The 23,014-nt window shown below is 44.3% G+C and overlaps 1 protein-coding gene across 1 annotated transcript; it reads right to left on the minus strand.

Annotated features, from left to right (window-relative positions):
- Positions 1–430: 430 nt before the first annotated feature.
- Positions 431–21,585, minus strand: LOC119971845 (2-oxoglutarate-Fe(II) type oxidoreductase ppzD-like). The gene is made up of 8 exons (XM_038808055.1): positions 21,554–21,585; positions 12,503–12,684; positions 11,483–11,610; positions 7,998–8,064; positions 3,599–3,755; positions 2,945–3,090; positions 1,758–1,868; positions 431–710 (listed from the first exon to the last, which is right to left on the minus strand). The coding sequence occupies exons 2-8, from the start codon at positions 12,653–12,655 to the stop codon at positions 528–530; spliced, it is 945 nt and encodes a 314-aa protein (XP_038663983.1). The 5' UTR covers positions 12,656–12,684; positions 21,554–21,585; the 3' UTR covers positions 431–527.
- Positions 21,586–23,014: the final 1,429 nt, after the last annotated feature.

A 23,014-nucleotide genomic window follows, 5' to 3' on the forward strand; every position in this document is an offset into this window, starting at 1 on the left:
CAGTCATGTTTGATTTGTGTCCTATAAAAGATACATTGTAAAACAACTGAGCATTTACATTTTACTTACACATATTAATATGTAGGAACTACAGTTTGCAGTTTTTTTGCTACAGTGGTCATTACTTTCTAATTTACTCCTCATTCTTTGCTCCCCATTTATTGGTCGAAACATTTCCTGCAGCCAAGCTGTCAGTCTTCCCCAAGGCCTCAGACAACAACCACAAAGGTGCAGTGACAAATGTCCTTCCCTTGTGGCAATATCCTATTGGCCCTTCCATTGTACCTCCTCACAGAAACATGGCTGAGATTGGGAATGGAGTGAAATAAGAGACCAAACTATCACTGACATCACACACATGTTCCCCAAAATGTTCCACCACCAGCTTTCAGACATTGTACTTAAATAATCACACTGTAGCTTCCAGAAATCGGTTTAAATGTTCTTTATTTTTGTGACTTCTCCATGTAATCATGAAGCCTCGCCTCATAATTGCCGCTGTATTCATTCATTGGATCAGAATAATGTTACATTATGTATGTGGCATCGAAACGTTCCATTAAGTACTGCAGCGAGTTGGTGGGCGGGTACTTCTCAGACCCATCGCAGCACGTGACCATTACATCATTATCCGGATGAACAAAGAAAGCCAATGACTGTCTAGATTTGCACATCTTGTCATCTGAATGTGGCAGAAGTACACGATGTACCTGTAAAAAACACAATCATTTACCCACATTGATGTTATATACTACAAGGCAGAATCAACCAGTTGCAGTCTTATCAAGAACTCTAATATAACCAGGAATGGAAAATTTCAGCTGCAAATCAACCAAAGGATGAGTTATCTCGCATCTGTTGTTGAGCTAAAAGGCAATATTCTGACCAGTATACTAGAAGCACAGTGTCATTTTGCTCCAAGATCGAATATTCAGTTTGTGAAGTTCCAGATGAACCAGCTCATTATGGGGTAGATTTTCAAATTACAGAACCCCCTGGATGCAAACTGTCAATTCAGATAGGAAATTAAAATCAAATGCTTTCTAAATCAGTGGGCATGATCAACATCATTATATTTACATTAGTCGTTAAACTCATTTAAATGTGTCTGCACCATATTCTCCCCGGGCCAGGGAATGAATGGCCATACCTCGGACACCTTGCCAAGGTGCTGTTTAGTACTGGTCCACACAAACTGCACCTGAGTGTGAGAGAGGGGGTGTCCCAGGACCTTGGAGACCATCTCCCAGGCCATCGGGGCAGAGTGGTACCTTGGCACTCTTGCTGGCACCTGAGCTTCCTTGGCACTGCCAGTGTGCCCTAATGACACTGCTAGGCTGGCAGTGCCTAGGTGCCTTCGAGCCAGGTTGCCCATTCCAGGGCCCGGGGGTGCCTTGTCCTTAAGAGGTGGGTAGGGGATGGTTTGAGGTAAGAGGTAAGTTGGATGCAGTGAGGGGATCCGGAGGACATGGTGAGGTGGCTGAGAGGGTGGGGCCGAAGGTTAGAGGAGATCCGTGACCCGTCTTCCTGCATTGGCGAGCTGAGCTTGTCAGTGGAAGAAATTATGTAATGTGTGGCCTCAGTGGGGCCCAATACAGTGCAATGTTCTGTTATATAGCAGTGTCTTTAGCACCGAGAAACATCTCCTAAATGCGGCAAAAACGGGACTCGTTTTTGTCCCATTAATTCGCGCCCTTCATCTTCATGCACAAAAGTAAAATATTAAAAACACTCTACCAAAACAAGTGGTATCTTACCGTGGATATCAATCTGTCAGATGTCCACTTCTGCAGCAGGTCGCCTATGTTGAGAAGAACAGTATTTGGGATGTGGGGAGCAGCCACGAACTGACCAGATTTGTGCATAACCTGAAGTAAAGATGTTGTAAAGTGTTGAAATACCACCAGCTGCCACATTTACCATCTCTTCACCCCATCCCACTTTTTCCTCACATTTACCACTTTGCTGGAAGGTACCGCTGGAAGCAGCGCTCTGGTAATTAGCCCAAAATGGCCAGTTTCAGCACTTAAACGTAACCATGAATGTTGGCACACAGATGTGGAGGTTAGGTGGATTGACCGTTCTAAATTGCCCCTTAATACCCAAAAAGTTAAGTTGGTTTACTGCTTTACGGGGATAGGGTGAAGGAAGGGCTTTAGTAGGGTGGTCTTTCCAAGGTCTGGTGCAGACGTGATGGGCCAAATGGCCTCCTTCTGCACTGCAGGGATTCTATTCTCCCTGAGTTGACTGATTATATAAGAATCTAATTCGGTCATGACCTAACATGCATTTTCCGCCATAGGTCACTGGCTATGATCAAGGGCAGGGAGCTTTGCTGCTTTTTAAACCATCCTTTCTGATTCTATTAATTGTCAAATAAACGTGAGATCTTGTTCGTCTTTTCCTGAAAAGTTAAAAGGTGTAGCAATCTCGCTGGGAAACAGCGCTTAATTTTGCTGCTGGTATTAATGTGATACATTAAGGGGGGGGGGGGGGTTGTTGGGGGTATAGGGTGGATACGTGGGTTTGAGTAGGGTGATCATGGCTCGGCACAACATCGAGGGCCGAAGGGCCTGTTCTGTGCTGTACTGTTCTATGTTCTATTAAGAAACCACACGGTTATGAGTTTGCTGGTGTCACGTTAATATCTGTTTCTTCTAAACAAATTCAGTGCAAGCAGCAAACAAAAAGATGGTTACAACACAAATTTCTGATGAAAGGGTAAAGGAGCTTAAAGTACCATTTATAAAAAGAATAGAATTCAGAACCTTAGGAATGGGTGAGCAGTACTGTAAATATATATATGGTAGTAAAGAAAAAAATAATACCTGAAACAATTAAAATCAAAATACATCATTTGATGATTGGGGTTTGAAAAGGTGCTTTAATAATACCTGACAACATATAAAAACAATTAAATCTGAAATCAGAGATGTACATTTACCTCTAACCCTCCACATTCATCTTGGAAAAGTAAAGTGAAGGTTCCGTAATCAGAATGCTCTCCACAACGGATCTGTTGACCCTTCACAGAGGGTTTATGTATTGATGGATAATACAGAGATCGAAGCGATGTTTGATTTTGATTACCTTTAACAGATTGCAAGTAGTTTATAATGAATATAAGGAACTAATGGTTTTATTTATTTCATTCTTTCCATATTTCTGAATATCAGATGAGTTAGTGTATCTGACCGACAATCTCCAAGCTGTTTTATGTAAATACTAATGGATTCTTATGGCACCTCCTGGAAACATTTAAGAAAGTACACAAGTTTATATTATAATTAGCATAAAATATAAAGTATACTTTATATGTTATAAGCAACCGTGGCTCAGCTGTTTAAATAATTACAAAAACTTTCATAAAATGTGTCAAAATTTTAAATTATGTTAGACGCTGTCGAACAACACATCTTAAATGAAGGGTTAACTATTTCCCTCAGTTTCCTCAGGGTATGTTCACTGGGGTTTCTTCTGGAACACCAACAGCTTTCTTGGAGTTAGCCTTTAACATACACCGGATCTTTAAATCCAGAGAGTTTTTTGGTTACAGGAACCAGAGCCAGGTGTCACTGTTTATGAAATTAGTACTCACAGCCTACATATTTGTGCTTGTTGAGAAAAAAATCGCCCTCAAGACCCAGGCCCAGGGCAATCACTTTCAGCATTCGGACGGCCAACAGCTGGCAGGTTTTGAAGAATGATTCCACACATTCCCTAAATTCGGGCTTATGATTGACAGAAGGCCATTTCTAAAAAAAATATGTAAGGAGAAACGGCAAGACTTTATAATCAGTTTTTCTTTAGTGAAAAATATAGAAAAAAGTTTTTTTCTTTACTTGACCGTGATTCTGATCTTTCGTGCCATTTCTTTCTAGTCACAGGTCCAGCTGCTGTGCTCAGTGGCAATGCTTGGATTGTCATCACGCCATATCCCTGTACAAGCTGATGCGGTGCCATTCTCTGAAAATGCATGCCTGGATCCTCTGGGGACTCTAGCCTGGTCTTGCTACCTCCTCATTCAGTCTGATGCTCTGCTAATCTGGTTATTCATCTGTTTCTAGATCTGCCCCCAGCCCAGTGTCCATTTTGGGTTTTGGAAACACCATCTTGTACTATCCAAGTAACTGGCTTGCCATAGTCATGTGTGGCCATTCCCAGCCAGTTCAATGAAAAGTCTCACTAAATGCACACTGAAGACCTACATCTGCCCTTACACATGAAACATGGGTGCGGATGTGCAGATAAAATAGATTCCTGAATGCTGAAGAAGACTGAAAGTGGGACATAGTTCAGAAAGGCACACCAGAAGTACACATCTGCAAACAAATCCACTGAAAAAGGTCAAACGCACACAAGCTGCGAATGCAATTACTGGCTGTAGAGAAAAGGGACAAAGGAATACCAGATGCAAAAGGAAAAAAGGACCACAAACAAAGGCTGCAAGAAAATAACTGAGTAAAAATGAAAATTAGTGGATCAGTAAAAGTGGCTGCCGTAAATTTTCCAATCCCATCTCCAGTAACATTGGACAGTGATATATGTGTCTAAACTGGCAGTTTTTTCATTTACCACACACAATGTCAAAAATTGGAGGTTGCAACAGACTTTATGGAAAAAGCCTGAAACAATAAGAGTAGCAACACTTAATACTGTTGGGGAAGGACTGCTACAATTTGTGGGCCCCTAAATCAAACAAGATGGGCAAAGACGGGCAACAGATTTTGGAAGCCGTGAATGCAAATTTTGAACCCAGAGTGAATGGTATTCAAGTGGCAGATCCAACCAGGAGCTACATTATGCTGACAGACAATCCTGAAGCAATTGCAGATAAAGGGCAGGATGCAAACACTGCAGAAGGTAAAGTGGACATGAAAAGAAAAAGCAGTGTGTTAACGCTAAGAAGCAAACCATTTCACACACACAAGTATTTGACCTGGAAAAAATGCAAAACAAGCCTATACAGATGGCCACTACAGGGATATCAGCAGGCAAGAAAAAATATATTGTTCCATCCAGTTTATAGGAGACAAATGGTTGTAACAATCTCCAGAAAGGGATAATCAAGCAAATGAGAAATATCAGATAGACACAGGTGCATCATGCAACACAATGACCTTAACAGACCTGTATGAAGTAGCTTAGCATGGCGATGTGAAAATTAAGCTTTTGGAAGTAAGGTCAAGGCTACATAATGGGACAATACTTATAGCCAGTGGGAAAATGAGTCTGAGAACCCAATGCAATGGCAGGAAGGAAGATGTAAATTTCCAGATCATAAATGGGCACAGTGCCACTCCTTTTACCTGAAGCTGGTATAACATTTAACTGGTAACCCTGATGTGCCAAGAGGTTTACAATGTCACAGCATACAAAACCACTGATGGCAGAGCAGATCCTAGAGGACGAAAAGATGTGTTTACAGGATTGTGATCTCACTACTCCATACCAACTATTGAAGACATTTTTGCTGCAATTTGCTGAGGCAAAGATAGTCACTATTGAGAAGCAAAGGATGGTGACTGGGAAATGAAGCTGGACGAAAGCAGCAGCTTTCTAATGACACTGTTTGGGAAATACAGATGGTTGTGCATGCCATTTAGCATTTCCATGGCTCCAGAAGAGAGTCAACTCAGTCAGCACACAGTCATCAGTAATCTCCGAAGAGTAGAAGCCACAGTGCTTGATCAATTAGTCGACGGATGTGGAGACACAATGGAATATGCCATAAGTGACCATGGACAGAATTTAATACAACTGCTGGAGAGAGCTCGCCAGAAGATGAAGAAGAAAAAAATTGCAACAATTTGTTCGATTCATGAACTATTCAGCAAAGGTTTTGCCTAACTTGTCTGCAGAGTGTGAACCATTACACAAGCTCACTACCAAGGAGGTGCCGTGGTACTGGGGAACAAAGCAAGATGCAGCATTCATTAAAAACAAGCTACGGATAATGACAACATCAGTGTTGAAGTACTCTGATGTAAATGATGTGATCACCTTTCAGAATGATTCCAGCGAGCTGGGTCTGGGAGATGAAGCAAGGACAACTGTTTGCATTTGCTTTCTGGGCACTAACACAAACAGAACAACTTTATGCTCAGATTGAGAAAGAGAGGATGGTTATTGATTTTCTTGTGAACATTTTCAACAGTAAAGTAGCAGTGAGTCTGATCACAACCCCCTTCAAAGCATTCTTTATAAACTGCTAAAATCTGCACCAAAATGACTAAAGAATATTGATTTGTTGAAAAATATCATGTGGACGTGACATACAAGCAAGAAAAAGATAGGAACTTAGAAAATAGGAGCAGGAGTAGGCTATTTGGACCTTTGAGCCTGCTCCGCTATTCAACATGATTATGGCCGATCCTCTATCTCAGCGCCATACTCCAAGCTGTTTCCCCATACCCCTTGACACCTTTAGAGTCTAGAAATCCATTTTCTCATTAAATATATTTGTGATAGAGAATTCTATAGGTTCATCACCATTTGAGTGAAGACATTTCTCTTCACCTCAGCACTAAATGGATTATGCTGCTCCCTGTGAGTGTGACCCCTTTCTCTAGACCCTCTAACCAGAAGATGTACTTTGCAAACAAGTTCACGAGAGCAGTGCTCCTCATGAAGAAAGTTGAGGAGACTACAACAGAATGTAAAATCGTCCAGATTCAATGTGAAGCAGCAGTTCAACATGCACTGGAAATCATCAACACAATCTGAGACAGAATCCGACAGAAGCACCTTGCTCAAATCAAGTAAACTATCCAGAAAGATATAAGTGCTGCAACACAGGAGGCACTGATGAAAGAATGACCTGAGAACGTCAAGGACACACCCGAGCTCACAGGAAACTATCCGGCATACCGAGATGAATTGACAGTGCAAGGTGGCATGTTGTACAAAGGAAATATCGTCATCATCTCAACGGAGGAGAGAGAAGAGCTGAACAAGGGCGTCGATTCCATTAAGGAATTGAATTGACTCAAAGAAGCAAGAGAAGTGCTCAAATGGCCAAACATGGGTGATGAAATTAAAGACCACGTTGACCAATGCAGTGCGTGTAATAAGTAAAAGCTAAACAAGCTAGAGTACAGTTGATGATACGTGACATTTCAGACAGCCCATGGATGAAGCTGGAAGTAGACCTTTTCACTTGACAGCAACTCATTATATTGAAAGAGTTGGAGTTACGAGGTAGCATAAGGATCAGAAATGGCAGAATGGGAAGGGGACACAAAATAGGAATTAGATACTGGGAGAAGGTTAGTGAGAACAGTGAGATTGTGAAAATGGAGAAAGCATGAAGGACAGGGAGGAGGATTGGGCAATAGGAAGTGGAGAGAGTGTGAGAGCAAGGAACAGAAAATAAATGTGGTGAGGAAATAGTAGGAATGCAAAAGGATGAGAGATCATGGGATGTGAACACAGGGGATCAGTCATGAGGCAAGCAGAATATATTTTTGTATTTCTCTGGAATTAGGCTGGACCTTGCCCCAACTAATAATAATAATCGCTTATTATCACAAATAGGCTTCAATAAAGTTACTGTGAAAAGCCCCTAGTCACCACATTCCGGCGCCTGTTCGGGGAGGCTGGGACGGGAATTGAACACACGCTGCTGGCATTGTTCTGCATTACAAGCCAACAGTTTAGCCCACTGTGCTAAACCAGCCCCTTGCAACTGAAGGACTGTGGTTGCAAATTGGGAGAAAGAAATCTCCTGAATAAGGAGACCTCTCAACTCTCAACCCCAGATTGGATTCTGCACATCAGCAAATGTAAGGCTCACCTGTAGTCTTGACCCCAGTTTCTGAAGACTCCATCCTGCTTTTCTGCCCTGCTTTCCTTGCTTACAGCAAGCAGAAACTGGGACTGGTGCTTCTCTTAGAGCTTGTCTAACAGGCGACCAGCTAAATGTCCCCTCAAGCCCATTATTTTATCAGATCCAATTTACAATATACAATACATAGTTGGAACTTCTTCAATCTTACAATACGTGAGGATAATGTTGACACATTAAAAGCTTCCTTCAGGTCCCCAGGTCGTGTAGGATTTAAGCTGTGAAGAACAAGCATTTTCCTTTTTATTATTATTGTACAAAGATGATGCAAATTTCTACTTATAATTTAGCATCTGATTAATTAGCTTGACTTGAACGTCAGTTTGGAAGAAGAAAAAGTAATCTGCTCTGTCAAGTCTGTCTCTCCACAAGTCATATGCAATGCACCCTAGCATGGAATCAACCTCACCTAGGGAATTATCGGAGTGAAACATCTTCTTTACTCTTTTGTATAACAATAGAATTCCACAATGCGTGTCTGACTATTGTCAACGCTAATTGTGAGAAACAAAACATTACCAGCCCTAATCTTACCCAAATGATTGATAAAATGTCCAAATTATTCGAGACCTTTAGATTGTTACGATCCTGTTAAAACTGTTAATGCTTAAAGAAGAAATCGGAACACCCAGCAATTAACTGAGACAATTACACTGCAAGATTTAAAACAAAAATTAATTTTGTTGCATGTATAAAAAGAAATTGAACAACTAAATTAACACAATAGCTCCTAACGAATTATGCAGTAAACTCAGTTCTAATTTTTACTACCCTCCCCCACTCCAGCCACCACCAGATGCCAAGGGTTTGATGTTTCAATGGAAAGCTGGAAGATCACTGAACCAACAGCTAATATGGTTCAAACAACCTTTCAGGCAATGCATTTCAGACCATAACACATCTTTGCACATCTTTTTTTATTCATCTCTTTTCTGGTTCTTTTGTGAATTAATTAAATTTTTTGCCCGATGGTTAGAGGAGTCATATTGTCCTCTGGACGAAGAGTTAAACTGGACTCAAATCATTAATTCTGTTCCTCTCTCCACTGATGCTGCCAGACCTGCTGAGTTTTTCCAGCATTTTTATTCTTGGTTTCCAGCATCTGCAGAGGTTTGCTTTCATTTTACCATGGTAGTTAAGCTCCTCTTATTGTGCATCTCAGGTGACTTAAAAGGTTTTGCAGAACTGTAATAAAATTGAAGAGATTAACACAAACAGAGAGGAGGTTCTGAGGGGGAGGGGGGGGGGGGGGCGTCTGGCAGGCTTAAAGTTAGACAAATCTCCAGGCCCAGATGAAATCTATCCCAGGCTGCTGAGTGAGGCTGGAGGAGAAATAGCAGGGGCTCTGGCAATAATTTACTGTTCACGGGAGAGGTGCAGGAGGACTGGGGGATAGCCCAGGAAAGTACAGGCCAGTCAGTCTAACCTCAGTGGTGGGAAACTATTGGAAGCAATTCTGAGAGTCAGAATTAACCAGCATTTGGAGAGGCAGGGATTAAGAATTAATCAGTTTTGTTAATGGGAGGTCATGTCTGATCAACATGTTTGAGTTTTTCGAAGAGAGACCAGGTGTGTATATGGGGAAAATGCATTTGATGTAGTCTACTTGGACTTCAGCAAGGCTTTTGATAAGATCCCACATGGGAGATTGATAGAGATGGGATCAAAGGACATTTTGCAAATTGGATCCATAATTAGCTGAGTGGCAGGAAGCAGAGGGTGATGGTTGACAGGTGTTTTTCTGACTGGAAGCCTGTGTCCAGTGGGGTCCTGCAGGATCAGTGTTGGGGCATTTGATGTGTGTGGTTTATGTAAATGATTTAGATATGAATGTAGGAGGGTTGATCAGTACATTCAAAGATAATACAAAAATTGGTGGGGTGGTAAATAGTGAGGAGGATAGTCTTCGATTGTTTTTGTTCATTTACGGGATGTGGGCATCGCTGGTTAGGCCAGCATTTATTACCCATCCCTATTTGCCCTTCAGAAGGTGGTGGTGAGTTGCCTTCTTGAACCGCTGCAGTCCTTCATTGTGCTGTTAGGGACGGAGTTCCAGGATTTTGGGCAGCACGGTAGCACAAGTGGCTAGCACTGTGGCGTCACAGGACCAGGGTCCCAGGTTCGATTCCCCGCTGGGTCACTGTCTGTGCGGAGTCTGCACGTTCTCCCCGTGCCTGTGTGGGTTTCCTCCGGGTGCTCCGGTTTCCTCCCACAGTCCAAAGACATGCAGGTTAGATGGATTGGCCATGATAAATTGCCCTTAGTGACCAAAACAACAAATTTAGGAGGGGTTATTGGGTTATGGGGATAGGGTGGAAGTGAGGGCTTAAGTGGGTCGGTGCAGACGAGATGGGCCGAATGGCCTCCTTCTGCACTGTATGTTCTATGTTCTAATTTGTCTCAGCACCAGTGAAGGATTGGTGATATATTTCCAAGTCAGGGTGGTGAGTAACTTGGAGGGGAACCTCCAGGTGATGGGGTTCCCAGGTATCTGCTGCTCTTGTCCTTTTAGATGGTAGTGGTCATGGGTTTGGAAGGTGCTGTCGAAGGAACCTTGGTGAGTTACTGCAGTGCATCTTGTAGATGATACACAAGGCCGCCATTGGGGGTGGGGGGGGGGGGGGGGGGGGATGATCAGGAGATGAGTTACTCACCGTAGGATTCTTAGCTTTTGACCTGCCCTGGTAGCCACAATATTACAGGAGGATATGGACGGGTTGGTCAAATGGGCTGATCAGTGGCAAATGGAATTCAATGCGGATAAGTGTGAGGTGATGCACTTGGGAAGGACAAACAAGACATGGGAATACATGATAAACGGCAGGACCCTCGGAAGCACTGAGAATCAAAGGGGTCTTGGTGAGCATGTGCACCGGTCCCTTAAGATAGCAGTGCAGATGGATACAGTGGCTAAGAAGACATATGGTTTACTTGCCTTAATTGGCTGAGGCATAGATTTTAAGAGCAGGGAGGTTATGCTGGAACTGTATAAAACGTTGGTTAGGCCACAGCTAGAATATTGTGTGCAGTTTTGGAATCCACATTATAGGAGGGATGTGATAGTACTGGAAAGGGTGCAGAGGAGATTTACCAGGATGTTGCCTGGGCTGGAGAGTATTAGATATGAAGAGAGATTGGATAGGCTTGGATTGTTTTCCTTGGAGCAGAGGAGACTGAGGGATTACATGACTGAGGTGTATTAATTATGAGGGGCATAGATAGAGTAACAGGAACAAACCTTTCCCCTTGGTGAAGGGGTCAGTGACCAGGGGGGCATAGATTTAAGGTAAGGGGCAGGAGGTTTAGAGGGATGTGAGGAAAAACTTTTTTATCCGGAGGGTGGGGAGTTTGGAATTTGCTGCCTGCAAGGGTGGTGGAGGCAGAGACCCTCATAACATTTCAGAAGTATTTAGATGTGCACTTGCGATCCCAGGGCATGTGAGGCTATGGGCCAAGTGCTGGAAAATGGGGTTAGGTGGTTGTTTTTGATCTGTGCAGACACGATGGGCCTTTTCTATGCTGTATGATTCTATGACTCCATGACTGGTAGCTTCCTTTCTTTTGTGCTCTGTGCCTCTATTTCTGTTCTCAGGCATATGCTAACTATTACAGAAGTTGTTCTTCAGAATTTTGTACCTTTCTATCTCTGCTGCAACCCAGCCGTGATCTATATTCTCAGTGTCCACCATTGAACGGGCATACTGTTGTTTAATGTCACTTGGAAGTGTGAAGAATTTCTTGCAGATATGCATCACTTCAGTCACCTACGGAACAATTATGTTTTACACATGAAATAGGCTTTGCATCTTTAATATAGTAATGTTGGCATCTCACTAACTAGATTTTAATCATCATATTATTTCTGTTCAGTTTCTGCTATCTCTAATATTTTTGAAAGAGTTCATATAGATGTCACATGGAAAGGGAGATAGTTTGTCAGCATGTGCATTCTTTATGATACTTCAAGGAGGATTCTTTTGGAGAGAGAAGCAAAATGATTTTGAATATATTGTACTGTAAGGATATTGGGTCGCAATTCGGAGCACAGCACAACACTGGGACAATGATTTTTTTTTTAAAATTTAGATTACCCAATTATTTTTTCCAATTAAGGGGCAATTTAGCATGGCCAATCCACCTACTCTGCACATTTTTTGGGTTGTGGGGGCGAAACCCACGCAGACACGGGGAGAATGTGCAAACTCCACACGGACAGTGACCCAGAGCCGGGATCGAACCTGGGACCTCAGCGCCGTGAGGCGGTTGTGCTAACCACTAGGCCACCGTGCTGCCCTCCACTGGGACAATGATAACGTGCAAGCTGTTTACAGCAATATTTTATCTGAAGATATTCCGATGGGATGGAAACTTCTGCAGTTTCCCCAGAAGATGGAAAGGATCCTTGTTAGAAAATAATGACATAGAGATGCTGGGATAGTCTGTGTGAGTATCTGAGTAAAAGAGAGACATTAAATTGATAGTTGCATGGGTCAACAGAAGAGACAACACATGTCTCAAGTAGTTGAAATGTGACCCTTTACATTGCCATTATAACACAAAAGAAAGGAAACACATGCACAAGTTAATTAATTGTGCATTCACATAGTTAATGAGCACAGTTAGTAAACATATTGAAACATTAAGATGGATACACACCTTTTGATCTTCGATCCCTGTGTTTTTGAGGTACACAAACCCAATGTCACTGAAGGCCCTCAAGATCTCTGCGGATAGTCGGTCCATTTCAATGGCCGAAGGCTCAGGTTTTCCCAAACCAAATGAGCCAAAATCAACCACTTCAATGCTCATCCTTTCCAAGGATTCTGGCTTCTTCAGAGCTTTTGATAGATAAAGGTAGACAAATAAAGATTTAAAGAGATATACAGAAAATTCCACACTTCTCCCTTCCCCCACCTTTCCCATCCACCCCGCCCCCACCGCCTCCTCTACACAGAGGGTTTCTGTTGAGTTATTTTTAAAATATATATTTTTATTGGTTTTGAGTTTATAACAACATTGCAAGGAACATCCCACAGTAATAGAGATATTTACAGAGAGGGTATAAGAGGCAAAAATAAAAGAAAACGTTCGGAATATAAGCAGGCATGTGTGCAAAGGTTATGTGTCAGACGTGGGGGCAGTCACTTTGGGCTGCCAGTGACCGGTTAACACAACTTTGACCTATTAACTTTATACCTGTTGCTTCCACAGGTATAAAGTTAATAGGGTGTACCTTGTTACTGTTATTGTTATTGCATCAATGTGTTTCCTTGCCAATCGTCCCCCGGCTCCTTTGCCTTGCCTGCCCTGCATCCTGATTAGACTACACGACCATAAGACATAGGAGCAGAATTAGGCCATTCCACCCATCGAGTCTGCTCCGCTGTTCAATCATGGCTGATATGTTTCTCATCCCCAATCTCTTGTCTTCTCCCCAACCCTCTGATCCCCCTATTAATCGAGAACATATCAATCTCTATCTTAAAGAAAAGTGATGACCTCCACAGCATTCTGTGGCAAGAGTTCCACAGATTCACCACCCTCTGGCTGAAGAAATTCCTCCTCATTTCAGTTTTAACGGATCGTCCTTTCACTCTGAGGCTGTTCCTTGGGTTCTAGTTTTTCTTACTAGTGGAAACATCCTCTCCATGTCCACTCTATCCAGGCCTCTTAGTATCCTGTAAGTTTCAATCAGATCCCCACTCATCCTTCTAAACCCCAATGACTACAGACCCAGGCAGAGTCTTCAACTGCTCCTCATGTGACAAGCTCTTCATTCCAGGGATCATTCTTGTGAACCTGCTCTGGACCCTTTCCAACCCAGCACATCCTTTCTCAGCTACGGGGCCCAAAACTGCTCACAATACTCCAAATGGGGTCTGACCAGAGACTTATACAGCCTCTGAAGTACATCCCTGCTCTTGTATTCTGGCCTTCTCATCATGAATGCTAACATTGTATTTGCCTTCCGAACTGTCGACTGAACCTGTGTGTTAACATTAAGAGAATCTTGAACTGAGACTCTTATGTCCCTTTGTGCTTCTGATATCCTCAGCCTTTTCCCATTTAGAAAATAATATTTGCCTCCATTCTTCCTACCAAAGTGCATGACGTCACACTTTTCCACATTGTATTCCATCTGCCACTACTTTGCCCGCTCTCCTAGCCTGTCCAAGTTCTTCTGCAGCCCCCTGCTTCTTCAATACTACCTGTCCCTCTGCATATCCTTGTATCATCTGAAAACTTAGCAACAGTTCCCTCAGTTCCTTCTTCCAAGTCGTTAATGTATATTTTGGTCCCAGCACAGATAATGAGGCACACCACTAGTCATCAGCTGCCAACCTGCAAAAACCCCTTTATCCCCACTCTCTGCCTTCTGTCAATCAGCCAATCCTCTATCCATGCCAGCATCTTACCCTTAACACCATGGGCTTGTAACTTATTTAACAGCCTCCTATATGGCGCCCTATCAAAGACTTTCTGCAAATCTAAATTAGAATTGGGTGGCATAGTAGCACAGTGGTCAGCACTGTTTCTTCACAGCGCCAGGTTCCCAGGTTCGATTCCCGGCTTGGGTCACTGACTATGCAGAATGTGCACGTTCTCCCCCTGTCTGCGTGGGTTTCCTCCGGGTGCTCCGGTTTCCTCCCACAAGTCCGGAAAGACGTGCTGTTAGGCAATTTGGACATTCTGAATTTTACCTCAGTGTACCAGAACAGGCGACTGGTGGATTTTCACAGTAACTTCATTGCCTACTTGTGACAATAAGAAAAGTTATTATTATTATCATGTCCACTGGTTTTTCTTCGTCCAACTTTCTTTTGTCAAAGGCTTTACTGAAGTCCATGTGTACAACATCTACTGCCTTTCCCTCATCTATCAGCTTTGTCACTTTGAAAACTCGATGAAATTAGCGAGGCATGATTTCCCCTTCACAAAACCATGCTGTTCATCACAAATAAGTCCATTTGTTTCCAAATGTGAGTAAATCCTGTCTCTAAGAAATTTTTGCCAATAATTTCCCTACCAGTGACTTAAGACTCACCAGCCTATCATTTCCTGCATTATCCCTGCTGCCCTTCTTAAACAATGGAACAACATTGGCTACTCTCCAGTCCTTTGGAACATCACCTGTAGCCAATGAGGATGTAAAGATTACTGTCAAGGCCCCAGCAATTTTCCCCCTTGCCTCCCTCAGTTTTCTGGAGTAGATCCCATCAGGTCCTGGGGACATCTACTTTAATGCTTTTTAAGATGCCCAACACCTCCTCTTTATTAATATCAACATGACTCAGAATATCTACATACTCTACCCTATACTCTTCATCCACCAAGTCCTTCACTTTGGTGAATACTGAGGCAAAGTATTCATTTAGTTCCTCTCCCACTTCCTTTGGTTCCATACATAGATTCCCTCCAATATCCTTGAATGGACCAACCCTTTCTCTGGCTACCCTCTTGCTCTTTACTTATATATGAAATGCCTAGGGATTTTCCTTAATCCTGTTTGCCAATGACATTTCATGACCCCTTTTAGCCTTCCTAACCCTTACCTTAAGTTCCTTCCTACTTTCTTTATATTCTTCAAGGGCTTCATCTGTCCTAAGCTTTTTAGACCTTACGAATACTTCCTTTTTCTTTTTGACAAGTTCATAATATCCTTTGTTATCCAGGGTTCCCTATAATTGCCACCCTTATCTTTCGTCCTCACAGGTACAGGCCAGTCCCGAATTCTAATCAACTGACATTTGAAAGCCTCCCACATGCCGGATGTTGATTTCCCCTCAAACAGCCTCGCCCTGTCAACACTCTCCAGATCCTGCCTAATGCTGCTGTAATTAGCCTTCCCCCAGTCTAACACCTTCACCTGAGGACCACTCTTGTCAGATCCATAAGCAGCTTAAAACTTACGGACTTGTGATCACTGTTCCCAAAATGATCTCCTACTGAAACTTTGACCACCTGACCTGGCTCATTCCCCAGCACCAGGTCTAATATGGCGCCTTCCCGAGTTGGGCTATTTACATATTGTTTCAAGAAACCCTCCTGGACACTCTTTACAAATTCTGCTCCATCCATGTCTCTAGTAGTAAGTGTGTCCTAGTCAATATAGGAAAAGTTAAAATCACCCACCAGAACAACCCTCTTGTTCATGCATCATTCCACGATCTGTCTGCATATCTGCTCCTCTATTTCCCACTGGCTGTTAGGAGGTCTGTAGTTAACCCCCAATATTGTGACAGCACCCTTCCTGTTCCTGAGCTCTACCCATATTGCCTCGCTGCTTGAACCCTTCGAGGTGTCCTCCCTCAGCACAGCTGTGATATTCTCCTCAACCAATAATGCAACTCCCCCACCCCTTTTGCATCCCCTCTATCCTGCCTGAAACATCTAATTCCTGGAATGGTTAGTTGCCAATCCTGCCCCTCTTTCAACCATGTTCCTGTAATAGCAACAACATCATAATTCCACATCCTAATCCAATCTCTAAATTTATCTGTTTTACTGAAATACACCTCGCGTTGAAATGAATGTACTTCAGCCCGCCAGCCCCGCTGTGTGAAACAGCCACTCCCTGCCTGCTCTTCCTTTTAATCTTACTCGCCTTTGTCTGTAGCTCTCCCTCAGAGATCCAGAGATGATTACCTTTTTAGTTCTGCATTTAGCTCCTAGATGTTCATATTCCCTGACCAGAGCCTCTGTCCTTGTTCTACTTATGTCATTGGCACCTACGTGGACCCGGGAAACTGGATCGTTACCCTCCCACTCAAGTTCCTTTGCAGCCCACATGAGATATCCCGAACCCGTGCACCAGGCAGGCAACATAACCTTTGGAATTCTCAATCCTAGTCACAGAGAACAGTGTCAATGCCCCTAACTGTGCTGTCCCCATTTAAGACTAAGTTTATTTTCTTTCCCCCCCCACTTGAACGGCTCCCTGTACCACAGTGTTGTGGTCAGTTTGTTCATGCCCACTGCAGTCCCCATTCCCAGGGAGCAAGAACCTGTTGGGCAGGGCAAGGGCTGAGGCTCCTGCAATCCTACCTCCTGAATCCCACATTGGCCTCACTCACAACCACACCTCCTGTCCCTGACCACTGGCCGAATTCAAGATGGTTAGTCTATGGGGTTTGACTGCTTCCCAAAACACAGCGTCCAGGTATCTCTCCGCTTCCTTGATGTTTTGCCATGTCTGAGGCTCGGCTCCAGCTCATCAACTCTGAGCCAGAGCGACCAACACTTACTACAGTTGTGGTCACCAGGAATCACATCATGCAGGAACTGCACATCGGGTGGCCCTTCATACTTATTTTATTTATTTACTTTTTAATTTGTGGGTGCACCATCGAATGGTTTGTCTCATTGAAGTGTGCCATGTTACTGAAAGGGTTGGGAAACACTGGATTTTTTAATAAATAAATTTACAATTCCCTTTTTTCCAATTAAGATAATTTAGTGTGGCCAATCCACCTAGCCTACACATCTTTGGGTTGTGGGGGCAAAACCCACACAAACACAGGGAGAATGAGAACTCCACACAGACAGTGACCCAGAGCAGGGATCGAACCTGAGACATTGGCGCCGTGACGCAGCAGTGCTAACTACTGTGCTGCCCTGGGAAACACTGGATTAAGATGTACTTTGTAATCAGTGTTAATCCTAAAATCTAGTTGTGCAATTTGTCAGGACTCTGGTCCCAGCATGATTCAGTGGAAGACCGTCCCATCAGAACAGATCCCTTCTTCCTCAGTACTGGTGCCAATGCCCCATTAAATTTAAAAAAAAAATTTAGAGTACCCAATTATTTTTTTTTTCCAATTAAGGGGCAATTTAGCATTGTCAATCCACCTACCCTGCACATCTTTTGGGTTGTGAGGGTAAAACCCATGCAAACATGGGGAGAATGTGCAAACTCCACACGGGCCGTGACCCAGGGCCCGGATTCAGACCCGGGTCCTCAGCGCCGTGGGCAGCAATGCTAACCACTGTGCCACCGTGCTGCCCAAATGTCCCATGAATTAAACACCATTTCTCCCACACTACTTTTTGAGCCACACATTTATCTCCTTAATCTTATTGACCCGAGTTGTTAAACTAAGGGGGGAGTAAAGGGACATGGTATCATAATCCAATTTTAGCCTCCGAATGAGTTGTCTCCGCTTTCGCTATCCATGAAGGAAGGTGGGGAGAATTGGGACGCTGGATACTCACTGTGAGGGTGTTTGCCTTGGCTCACTGCTCGACAGCCCCACTGGGAGAGGTGGGGTGCTACAGATGCAGAGTGGAGGGTAGGGGCACCTCAAAATGGAAAGGTCGCGGAAGGTTCCATAACAAAGAAAGTCCAGAATTGCTGGGTCCATTAATCTGAAGAGGTAACCTTTTCTTAAGAATAGTCATTTCAGCCTGTGGGGCATGGCGATCAGGCTTAGATAGCTCTGACTCTGATCGCCTGCTCTGAGGTCAGCTTTAAATTGTCACCAGGGTCTAGTGGCCACTCTGACACCAGGAAGGTTTCATTGATGTGGGAAAATTACCCTTAATTATTTGCTTTACTTCTTGTCTCCATGGCAGTCCAGCCCAGAAACTTCCCTGGAAGTGGGAGAGCATTGGGGATCTGTCCTGACAGGGCTTTCCACTACTTTACCGGCCCTCCGGGGCTCTGAGTTCAGACTTTAATTGCAAAGTATTTGCACTGTCAGCAATTTGAAATGAAATCTTACAAAATGTTGAAACTATTTAAAACTTACATAGAACATAGAACGATACAGCGCAGTACAGGCCCTTCGGCCCACGATGTTGCACCGACATGGGAAGTCAAAAACTAAAGGCCATCTAACCTACACTATGCCATTATCATCCATATGCTTATCCAATAAACTTTTAAATGCCCTCAATGTTGGCGAGTTCACTACTGTTGCAGGTAGGGCATTCCACGGCCTCACCACTCTTTGCGTAAAAAACCTACCTCTGACCTCTGTCCTATATCTATTACCCCTCAATTTATGGCTATGTCCCCTCGTGCTAGCCACCTCCATCCGCGGGAGAATAGTGTATGCCACTATTAAGTCACCTCTTAACCTTCTTCTCTCTAACAAAAACAACCTCAAGTCCATCAGCCTTTCCTCATAAGATTTTCCCTCCATACCAGGCAACATCCTGGTAAATCTCCTCTGCACCCGTTCCAAAGCTTCCACGTCCTTCCTATAATGAGGCGACCAGAACTGTACGCAATACTCCAAATGCGGCCGTACCAGAGTTTTGTACAGCTGCAACATGACCTCATGGCTCCGGAACTCAATCCCTCTACCAATAAAGGCCAACACACCATAGGCCTTCTTCACAACCCTATCAACCTGGGTGGCAACTTTCAGGGATCTATGTACATGGACACCGAGATCCCTCTGCTCATCCACACTGCCAAGAATTTTACCATTAGCCAAATATTCCGCATTCCTGTTATTCTTTCCAAAGTGAATCACCTCACACTTCTCTACATTAAACTCCATTTGCCGCCTCTCAGCCTAGCTCTGCAGCTTATCTATGTCCCTCTGTAACCTGCAACATCCTTCCACACTGTCTACAACTCCACCGACTTTAGTGTCGTCTGCAAATTTACTCACCCAACCTTCCGTGCCCTCCTCTAGGTCATTTATAAAAATGACAAACAGCAACGGCCCCAGAACAGATCCTTGTGGTACGCCACTCGTAACTGAACTCCATTCTGAACATTTGCCATCAACCACCACCCTGTCTTCTTTCAACTAGCCAATTTCTGATCCACATCTCTAAATCACCCTCAATCCCCAGCCTCCGTATTTTCTGCAATAGCCGACCGTGGGGAACCTTATCAAACGCTTTACTGAAATCCATATACACCACATCAACTGCTCTACCCTCGTCTACCTGTTCAGTCACCTTCTCAAAGAACTCGATAAGGTTTGTGAGGCATGACCTACCCTTCACAAAACCATGCTGACTATCCCTAATCATATTATTCCTATCTAGATGATTATAAATCGTATCTCTTATAATCCTTTCCAAGACTTTACCCACAACAGACGTGAGGCTCACCGGCCTATAGTTACCGGGGTTATCTCTACTCCCCTTCTTGAACAAAGGGACTACATTTGCTACCCTCCAGTCCTCTGGCACTATTCCTGTAGCCAATGATGACATAAAAATCAAAGCCAAAGGCTCAGCAATCTCTTCCCTGGCTTCCCAGAGAATCCTAGGATAAATCCCATCAGGCCCCGGGGACTTATCTATTTTCACCTTGTCCAGAATTGCCAACACTTCTTCCCTACGCACCTCAATGCCATCTATTCTAATAGCCTGGGTCTCAGCATTCTCCTCCACAACATTATCTTTTTCCTGAGTGAATACTGACGAAAAGTATTCATTTAGTATCTCGCTTATCCTCAGCCTCCACACACAACTTCCCACCACTGTCCTTGACTGGCCCTACTCTTACCCTAGTCATTCTTTTATTCCTGACATACCTATAGAAAGCTTTTGGGTTTTCCTTGATCCTACCTGCCAAAGACTTCTCATGTCCCCTCCTTGCTCGTCTTAGTTCTCTCTTTAGATCCTTCCTCGCTTCCTTGTAACTATCAAGCGCCCCAACTGAAACTTCACGCCTCATCTTCACGTAGAGCTCCTTCTTCCTCTTAACAAGAGATTCCACTTCTTTGGTAAACCACGGTTCCCTTGCTCTACCCCTTCCTCCCTGCCTGACTGGTACATACTTATCAAGAACACGCAATAGCTGTTCCTTGAACAAGCTCCACATATCCAGTGTGCCCAACCCGTGCAGCCTTCTTCTCCAACCTACACATCCTAAGTCATGTCTAATGGCATCATAATTGCCCTTCCCACAGCTATAACTCTTGCCCTGCAGGGTATACTTATCCCTTTCCATCACTAACGTAAAGGTCACCGAATTGTGGTCACTGTTTCCAAAGTGCTCACCTACCTCCAGATCGAACACCTGGCCTGGTTCATTACCCAAAACCAAATCCAATGTGGCCTCGCCTCTTCTTGGCCTGTCAACATATTGTGTCAGGAAACCCTCCTGCACACATTGTACAAAGAATGACGCATCTAATGTACTCAAACTATATCTTTTCCAGTCAATATTTGGAAAGTTAAAGTCTCCCGTAACAACTACCCTGTTACTTTCGCTCTTTTCCAGAATCATCTTCGCCATCCTTTCCTCTACATCCCTAGAACTATTAGGTGACCTATAGAAAACTCCCAACAGGGTGACCTCTCCTTTCCTGTTTCTAACCTCAGCCCATACTACCTCGGAAGAAGAGTCCCCATCTAGCATCCTTTCCGCCACCGTAATACTGTCCTTGACTAGCAGCGCCACACCTCCCCCTCTTTTGCCCCCTTCTCTGAGCTTACTAAAACACCTAAACCCCGGAACCTGCAACAACCATTCCTGTCCCTGCTCTATCCATGTCTCTGAAATGGCCACAACATCGAATTCCCAGGTACCAACCCATACTGCCAGTTCCCCTACCTTATTTTGTATACTCCTGTCATTGAAGTAGACACACTTCAAACCACCTACCTGAACACTGGCACCCTCCTGCGAAGTCAAATCTGTGCTCCTGATCTCTATACTCTCAATCTCCCGTACCCCAAAACTACAATCCAGGTTCCCATGCCCCTAACTTACTTTTCAGATTTTAGTTCACTTACCTCTTCGACCTACTGTTTCAAAAGGTTTGTCCTTCGATGTGTTCGCAAATGAACTGAAGAGAGGTTAAATACTGCACTGCAAACAAACACTGCAAATAATAATCATTACCCTGGATTTAATCAATAACTTGTCCCAAGGGCAATGTTAAGAACTGACTTTTGTTTAATTAAGATAATAGGAATTGGTATACTTGCCTATATTGAGTATCAGTCAAAGTACTTTAGGTTAGATACATAATGGATGCAGGTGAGGAGCTTCTTCTCTGCTCCAACAATGCTCTGTAGCCCTAAACCTCATCAAATATTGCAGTAGTGTATTACCTTTCATTTCTTAAACAGCTGTCATGTTCTGAAGGAGTGTAAGATATTTGGATTCAGGGGCGACAGGTATCTGAGATAGACAGTCAACTACACAAATAATTTCATCATAGTTTATTAGGAAACTAATTTTTTGTTTGATGCATTAACTAATTAGACCAAGTATACAACCCATGTTGGTTGAGTGGTTTACTGATTCCAGAAGGCAAGCATACGGTTGGCACAGAGTTTGTTGATCACAGTAGCTTGTGATTGCAGCATTCTGATCTCTAGTTGAAGTGTCTGGGGATTCTTCTCGGTCTCCTTTATCCTCTGGTCCATCTATCGTTTGAAGGGGGCGACCTAACCAGCACTGCTCTCATGAGCACTGCCCTCTATCCCCCAAACTCTTGCTAATTTACCCTTTTCCTGGGGGCTGATGGTTTACTCTTCTGACCAATAAATGCCAAACAGGTATCCAAGAAGTCAGGGCAGCCACCTTCCCATCCTGGTTCGTCACCCGCTCGAGGTCAGCATTTTAATTTTCCACATGTGGAGGGACATTTCCTGTCTTTTTCTAAATACTTGCATAGCTAAGGGGGCACACAAGGTGCCAACTTAGGAATGTCAACATGGAGACCTGAACCAAGTGATCCTGATGGGATTCTCTGTCCCGCCAGACCTGGGGCGGCATTCTCCCCTACCCGGCGTGATGGAGGGTCCCGGAGTAGGGGAGTGGCGCCAACCACTCAGGGGTCGGGCCTCCCCACCTTTGGGGGCCAGCCCCGCGCCGGAGCAGTTGGCACCAGAAGACTGGCGCAAAAAAACGGCGCCCCCGGCAGCGGGGCTGGCCGAAAGGCTTTCGCCGGTCGGCGCATGCGCCGGCAGCGACGTCAGCGGCAGCCGGCGCATGCGCAATGTGGGGCTCTCTTCCGCTTCCGCCATGGCGAAGGCCGTGGCAACCGCGGAGGAGAAATAGTGAACCCAGGGCACTGGCCCGGAGTCTGAGCGGGGGACCCCGATCGCGGGCCAGGCCAACGTGGGGGCACCCCCCGGGGTTCGATCGCCCCCCGCCCCCCCAGGACCCCGGGGCCCGCTCGCGCCGTTGATCCCACCGTTCCAGAGGTGGTTCAAACCTCAGCGGCGGGAGAGGCCTCACAGCGG

The sequence above is a fragment of the Scyliorhinus canicula genome, chromosome 9 (assembly GCF_902713615.1).
Source record: "Scyliorhinus canicula chromosome 9, sScyCan1.1, whole genome shotgun sequence".
In the NCBI taxonomy this organism is placed as follows: domain Eukaryota; kingdom Metazoa; phylum Chordata; class Chondrichthyes; order Carcharhiniformes; family Scyliorhinidae; genus Scyliorhinus; species Scyliorhinus canicula.

Coding starts and splice junctions, on each gene's coding strand:
- LOC119971845 (XM_038808055.1), bottom strand. CDS start 12,655: ATGAGCATTGAAGTGGTTGATTTTGGCTCATTTGGTTTGGGAAAACCT. Junction 3,756..7,997: donor CAACATTATCCTCACGTATT/GTAAGATTGAAG, acceptor TATTTTTTTTAG/AAATGGCCTTCTGTCAATCA. Junction 711..1,757: donor CTGACAGATTGATATCCACG/GTAAGATACCAC, acceptor TGTTTTTTACAG/GTACATCGTGTACTTCTGCC.